General features: G+C 47.3%; 1 protein-coding gene across 1 annotated transcript in view; it reads right to left on the reverse strand.

The window, feature by feature from the left end:
• Positions 1–7,580, reverse strand: part of arhgap5 (Rho GTPase activating protein 5) — an 87,156-nt gene that overhangs the window by 71,236 nt on the left and 8,340 nt on the right. Inside the window, 1 exon segment of the mRNA XM_032511277.1 lies at positions 1,061–5,013. Coding sequence (XP_032367168.1) covers positions 1,061–4,888 — 3,828 coding nt within the window. The 5' untranslated portion in view covers positions 4,889–5,013.

Consider the following 7,580-nt stretch of genomic DNA (forward strand, 5'->3'; position numbering starts at 1 on the left):
TGTGTGTGTGTGTGTGTGTGTGTGTGTGTGTATTTGTCAGAGTCCAATTGTGTGTTTGTACAGGGGAAACTAGCAACTCGCTCAAGCTGTGGTTATTTTGCTTAACACTGCGATTGCTATACAGCAGTGCTGCCAACAGCCAGATTTGTTTTAGTGTAAGATATTTTTTCAAGTGGCTACAAACATGTTTAAATCCGAATCAGATGTTGCTGCATACGTTTTTTTTTAAATTTTGCTTTAACAAGGCTGGATGTAAGTTATAATAGCGGGAATCCATTATGACAACTGACTATAAAAATGGAGTTAGTCCATGAATCTCCAGTGCAAATGTAAGTCATTTTTTTTGTTAACCGCTGTTTGATTAGTACTAACATTTCTTTTGATTTGTGTTTTTCTGCACAAAAGGGCTAGCTTAATTGCCACACATGTATGCATTCAGTACTTGTCAGAGATGACAGTGGCTTTATTAAATGCTCTGTGTGTGCTCAGTAGTCTCAGACAAGCCTTAAGAGAGCTGTTGTAAAGGATAAGCAGGCATCTTATCACAAACGCAGCCTCTGCCCTGAGATTACACAAACAGAGCCCTACTGTCTGTAACAGTGCGTCTTTTATCAGGCTTTTTAGTGGTTGTCGGGGGACTGTTGAGGTGGGGAAGCTCATAAACTATTTCAGCAGTGGGGCAGATCAATCAAATATCACATTAGTTCATTCTCGCCATGAGGTCCGGGCCTATTAAAAACTGAAATCTGCTCATATCTCACACCCACGCAATTCTGCTCGCACACTAGTACACACAATCTCTTCTGCTCCCATTCACACTCTTTCATTCTCTCTCTCGTACTCAATGGACTAAAGCTCTTATTTAGTATATGGTACATAGTCATTCGCAAATAACACAAAAAAGCTTTGGCTCAGTCTCTTGAAGGCTATAATATATTTGCTGTCCTGCTTCTTTTCGTCTTTGACCCCTTTAAACTACACTGTTTGCTACAAGCATTGGCTCAAATTGACCTAACTTTAAAACTCTGCAAACATCAGATTCAGGAAAGACAACACTCACCTTCTTTGGTTCCTTTGGCGTCTTGGGCGTCTTCTTCTTCTTCATCTTCTTGTCCTCCTGCTCAGGGTCGGAGGTGATGGCGGGGTTATCTATTCCACCCTTCCAGGGGTCGGCGGGGGAGAGCAGCGGGTCCTCCTCGCTGCCCCGGTGGGCTCTTCCCTTTTTCTTTTTCTGCGTGGCGGGGCCCGACTCCTCCCCGTCGCTGTCAGAGTGGAATCGTCTTTGGTAGGCCTTTGTCTTGCTGAACAGGATTTTGGAGCGATGCTTGTATTTGGACGGCCGCCGTCCAGCCTGGGACCGCCTGTCAAACCCGTTCTCTTCCTCTCCACCTCCGTGGAGGCCGTGCATCCCGCCAAAGGAGTTCCTTATTTTGACTAGACGGCTGTGTGCGTCGTCGGGCACGGCGTATATGTCGTCGTTGTGGAAGCCCCTGGACCTGAGCAAGGTGTCCACGGGGTCTGCATAGTTGTCGGACGCCTCCACGTCCTCGCCGTGCAAGACTGGGCCACGCGGGACCCTACGGTTGCTTCGCATGCCAGCCTCGATGGTTTTGAGCAGGTTGGGGTCCAGCTTTTTAACATTAGGCTTGGGGAGCACTGGTTTGGGCCGGACAGGTGGAGGCACTTTGTGGTTACGTTCATGTTCTCCAATTGGCGTGCTGTGGACTGGGTACTCGTTGCCTTCTAGGTCGATGCGGTACTTGGCCCGCTCACTGGGCGTGGGGAGAAGCTGAACGTCATCACCTATTGGACTGTAAGGCGGGGGGGCCTCGTTATCGTCGTCAGATTCTGGGTAATAGGTATTGTAGGCCGGGGAATGGCTGTGGGGCGAGGTGGGGAAGACGTCTTCGCTGGCACCGGTGGTGCACTCCCGTGACGAGCTGTCGAACAGGAAGGAACTCTCGATGTGCTGCTTTTTCTCCAGCACTTCGTTGAAAAAGGGCGTAAAAACCTCGGTCTGCCGATGATACTGGGACAGTGAGTAGAGTGCCGTAAACTTGGCAGTAATCTCTGTGGCAATGTGCTCTCCCTCCGTCATCAACTCTTTGATGGAATCGTTCTCAAAGAAATCCGCCTGGCTGTCTGTAATCGCCACCATCTGGACGGGTATCACGTCCTGGACTTCAGCCAAGAACGCCCGCAGGGTCGCCATAGACGCCTTGCGTTTCGCCGAATAGACCAAAATATAGCCGTGCACCATTTCGTCTTTGCGGACACCGATGGCAGTGTGGTAGGACAAGACGGTGACCTGGATCCTCCTCCTGCTGTCTCCGATGATCTTGTCCAGGATGAGGGTGTTGCTCTGGCCTGGCTGCCCCGCGCTACAGCAATGCGAGTCGAGGAACGGTGAGAGGATGAGGTCCACGCTGAAAGGATCCCAGCACATGGCGCACATGACTATCCTAAGGTCCGTCTCGGACATGTCTTTGATAGAGGGCAGCGGGGCCAAGACATCAAAGTTATGCTTCAGCCCTTCCAGCACTGCTCGGAGACCCTGCTTAATTTGGAACTCGGTGAATTTACGTGGAAAAGCCCCGGACGGGATGTCAACAAAGGTGCACTGCAACTTGTTTGCCAGCTGTTGGCCCTGGTGCCTCAGAATAGGTATGTTTTTGCAAACATTGTCCCTCTGGTTAGCCAGGATCAAAATGAACGGCAGTGGTCGAGCAAACCTATCTCTCCGACTCTGTGCTATCTCCGCTCTGATCCTGCCTATGCAATCTCCAATACAGTTGAGGGACTCTATGGAGTTGAATACACAAAAGCAGCCGTGCGGCTTGAACGTGGCGACCCACGAATGGCTAAAGAGCAGCGTGGAATTGACGTCCACTGGGAGCAGCTCCAGTTCGTAAATTTTACCGTCCAGGGTGTACTCATCATCTGTAGACTGAGCTCTGATTTCATTGGCTAGTTCCTGCGAGAGCCCCTCCCTTCCCAGGAGGCAGAGGTTGATCTTATCGATGTTGGCACTGTTATAGTAGAGATTAGAGCGTCCGTGGTCGAGCTGCACCAGCCTGTTTCCTAGAACCTGCTCCACTTTCAGATCCACGCAGTTCTGCCCACTCAGGCACGTCTCCTTGGTGGGATGGTAAACAAACCCAATGTGTTTGAGGAGCAGCGACTCCCTATCTGGGGCGAGTTTCTGCAACGCTCTGTATCTGGGCTCCTCGTTCAGCACACAGTGAATCTCGCTCATCTTGTCGCAGCTGGGGGTGGCGTTCAAATCCAAGTCATAGAATAGCTCAGCATGCTCAAAAAGCATTTCCTGAAAATCCTCTTTGGCCCTTTCAACTATTTCCTGCTGATGTCTACAGTAAACATCCCTCCTATCTGATTCTGTGATGTACTTGTAGGCCTCGTCCTCCATGACAAAGCACATGACTTCCTCCCAAGGCTGCCCGGCGCTGATAAAGTGAACCCTCTCCAGCGTCTTTTTAAACCGGTCTTTCATCTCCACCCTTCTCTTCTCAGACAGCAGATGCTGGACGTGGTTATGGTATATTCTCTCGCCATCGGGCGTGTCGAGGATGTCAAAGGGTATCCTGCGGTCGCTGATGTCGATGTGGTCCGTCTCATGCCACGGCGTGTGTTCAAGAACCACAAACCAGTACTGGAAATCAGCCCGGTTCCGGATCACACTCTGAGCCTCGGGCCACGAGAGGTTTTCCACCTCCTCCAGGTTATTGAGGAGGTTGTTAAGGGTTTTCGGCAGCGTTGTCAGGTACTCGTCCCGCCTCCTCTTGATGTGCTCCTGCTTCAGTTGTGCAATGTGCTTTGTGAACATGTTGCGTGCTTTCCTGGAGCCCTCCAAGGTGATGAACTCTTCATAGTCAGGTTGGCCCTTCAGATTATTCATCACCATTTTCCACGTGGTGTGGTAATCTCTCAACGTGTGCACGATCAATTTCTCAAATCTATCTGTGACTGAGGCAACGAGCTGCCGTTGGATCTTATAGGCCTCCAGGTATGGCACAGTTTTTGGCTTTCCCCTCGTTTTATCCAGCTGCTGGATGAGGGCGTTGAAGCAGAGCTCTGCGTTGACGTTGGCGCGTGCCGATGTCTCTATTAGCAGCAGGTTCTTCTTGCTGGCGACAAAGGCCTGCAGGTCCCTCAGGTGCTGGTCCACCAACTCATCACATTTCGTGGCCGCGACGACAATGGGCTTCTTAGACTTGATGATTTGGGAGTAGAGGCTGTTGACAAACTTCATCTGGTCGTCAAACTTCCTGTTGCAACCCTTGCTGACGTCAATGCAGAGCACAAAGCCGTCGATGTTCAGCTTCCCGTCGGGCATCTGCTTCTGGTCAAAGTCCTGCTCCAAGCCCAGCTGGTCCGTGCAGATGTACATAAGCTTCTCTGCCGACTGGAGCTTGGTCGACGCTGCCCGTTTGGTGTACGGCTGCAGGTTCGTACTCCGATGCGGAAGAAACGTCTGGTCGTCAATGAACTCGGTTTGTTCAATGACTTGTATTTTACAGTCCAACCCATCGTCCCCTCTATGGGACACCTCCCCCCAGTACAGGAAGTGGTCATTGTTGACCACACGTCCCCCAAAGTCTATTGTGCTCAGCACCGAGGTGTGCTCCGAGTAGTAGTTGTCCGCATTAGGACGAATATAGCGGTTGCATAGGCAGGACTTGCCAACGCCACAATTTCCCTTCTCTTTCTCCGTTCCCGAGAGGCCAACCACACTGACGGCGAATGATGGGGGGCGCGCATCCTTGTTCTTGGCCATTATATCCCCCCGCTCATCGCTAACTTGGTCACTTCCAGTAAAACAGGTCAAGATATCATTCCAGTTCGGCTTGTTAGACGTACAGAGGCACATTCATCCTGATTTCCCCCTTGGTAGTGGTGAATCCCCTTCCAACTCAATCCCTCTCTCTCTCAGCTTCTATCCTGGGTCTTCTTTAAGCTGGGATAGAACAGCCGGCTTCTCCTTTTATCACCTGCCTGCAAGACACAGAATTTACATTTAGGAAAAGATAAAGGCAAAACAAACAAAAACACATTGGCACAGATTCTTTCCTCAGGGTACTTCAGTCTTCTTATCACAAATAATATAATTAGCTTTTTGTTTCTTAGCTTATCCCTCTGGGACATACATGTACATATATGCACGGTGTAGTGATTTTAAACAACAACAATAAGACATGTTATTCTGCCATTAAACAAAGTTATCAGGAAATTAGACAACGGTGCACATTCTCACACTTGTGCAAGACAAAATAATCCCTCCTAAATGGTAAAAGCTTAATAAAAAGGTTTCGATCCGCCTTTTATGTATTACTAATAAAATGAGCTGGTCTTAAAACACTACCATAGTAGGTTTATAACATAAAATGTGACGGAAAAAAAGCCCGCTGCATTATTTTAATAAACCAGGGTAACAATTTATTCTAAAAATGCAATGTCAAAATTGACTTTTGAGAATGCAAAAAGCCAGAGCGTGACGGTACAGAGAACGAGAGAGCCGGGCGTGCTTAGCAATGTCACTTTTCCCTTTGCAGAGAAAAAGAAGTGCTTTCAACCAATTTGTGCCGAGGCAGGATAAAAATGGCATGCGACTCCAGCCCTTTGACAGCCACTGACCTAGAAATGATTTGCTTCGCTGTGAGAATGAAACAGAGAAACTAAATCAGTTCACAGATTTGTTATCACTATCGGCACAATCTCTGATTAGGGCTAAAACGTATAATCCTGATTATTTTGCCCGTCATTCCTCGTAGTACACTTTGCCTGACGTTCTGGTCATGATTGTTAATCCTAATTGGCAGTGTGAAATTAGTTGTGGGGTAATTAGTTAGCATTAGTTTTGCTGTTTGCACAATTTCTAGTCAACATTAACAACAAGGTGAACCAACAGTCACAGTCATTAGCATCTAAGATTGCCACAGTCAAATGAGCCTGAACCCTGCCGCAACCTAACTTAGATACTGGGTACAGATAACTGCAGAGAGAATTGTTGTGTTTTACAGTCCGATGGCAATCAGCCAGTGAATTTGCCTGCATGAGCTGGAGCCGCTAGCAGCAGCACGACAGCATGCTGAGCTTGAGAAACTGCACCAGAGAAGGAATTCGGTCCACTGAGACGCGGCAATGAGGTTTCCCCTGACTGTTTATGGAGGCCAAGGTGATGATGTCACATGTGTGGGGGGGGGGGTTTTGTGCGAGAAAATAGACTTCGATGGGTTTAGCAGATCTAGAGCAACACGTATGGAAGTGTACTCAGAAGTCCAAAGCAAGGAGGTTAAAAGGATGTTACCCATTGAATCCAATTATCTAATATTTCAAAAGAGACCACACACAACCAATTCTCCTATTTGTGAGACTACACAGTTGTGGACTACCTAAGGGGAAACTAGGGCAATCTACCTGAGGAAATGCAGTCTTAAATGTTTAGTCAGTTCATCTATAGTTAGGGTGTCTCCAATCAGGAGCTCCTTGTCCCTCAAACACACCCAGAACATTATGTAATGCGGAAAGCAAACCGACCAGCAGGTCCGTCAGGTTTATAAATCTAACCACAAACCCCTACAATAGCTTGTATATACAATGTGCTGCTACATGTGCCCCACCTGACTGTAGCAAGCAGCCAGGGAGAAGTGTACCTGAGTTTATGAACAGGTGACACACTACACATGTGCACACTCACACTTGAGAGGTGGAAGTAATGCCCGCAAGCAAGGTATTTCCATTACTAACTGATGACTAATTGTTGACTTTAAAATGGCAAAAAGGCCCAAATTAGCCTACTAAGTTCTTCCTCAGTCCAACCAACAGCTAAAAAAAAAACCTAATTGAATATATGATACTCACGATGGCTCAGTGGTTAATACCGCTGCCTCACTCCTGCCATTGCCCTTCGTAGATAATGGATACTAGGGCTGGGCAATTAATCAAAAATTAGATGGTGATTTTGATTTCTAACCATCACGAAAACAATGCAATCCAGAAAAAAAAACAAAAAGTATTGCTGGTGACAATGCAACTAACATTTGGAATAATTGCTTGGCTGGCAACAGACTTAAGACAACAACTGAAATCTATTAATTTCTTGTTGATGGAGAACCAAACTGATTATTACAGCCCTACATTCCTCCCGCTGATTCCCATCCAAACCACAACGTTTCAGCAGATTAGGCACCCACATCCAAACATCTGTTTTGCATTTTTGTCGGCCAATATCAAAGTCCACATTCACTCCCCTGTCAACCTACAGGGTCGAGAGATAGTTAAGACTCATGTATAAATGTTAACATGTATGAAGAGAGGAGTGATGGCAGTGCTAACCCGTTAGCTGTAAACACCTGGATGGGGCCTGTGATGCTCCTATTAGGGCTGCACGATATTGGAAAAAAACTGACATTGCGATATTTCTTTCCCTGCGATATATATTGCGATATGAAAAAAGAAAGCCATTTTTAAAAGATGATATAAATAGCTCTATTTGGAAATAATAAATCTTTCTCGACTACTGCAGTGATTTTGTAGGGGAGTGCATCTACATAGAAGATCAA

Source organism: Etheostoma spectabile, unplaced genomic scaffold (genome assembly GCF_008692095.1).
Source record: "Etheostoma spectabile isolate EspeVRDwgs_2016 unplaced genomic scaffold, UIUC_Espe_1.0 scaffold351, whole genome shotgun sequence".
Taxonomy (NCBI): domain Eukaryota; kingdom Metazoa; phylum Chordata; class Actinopteri; order Perciformes; family Percidae; genus Etheostoma; species Etheostoma spectabile.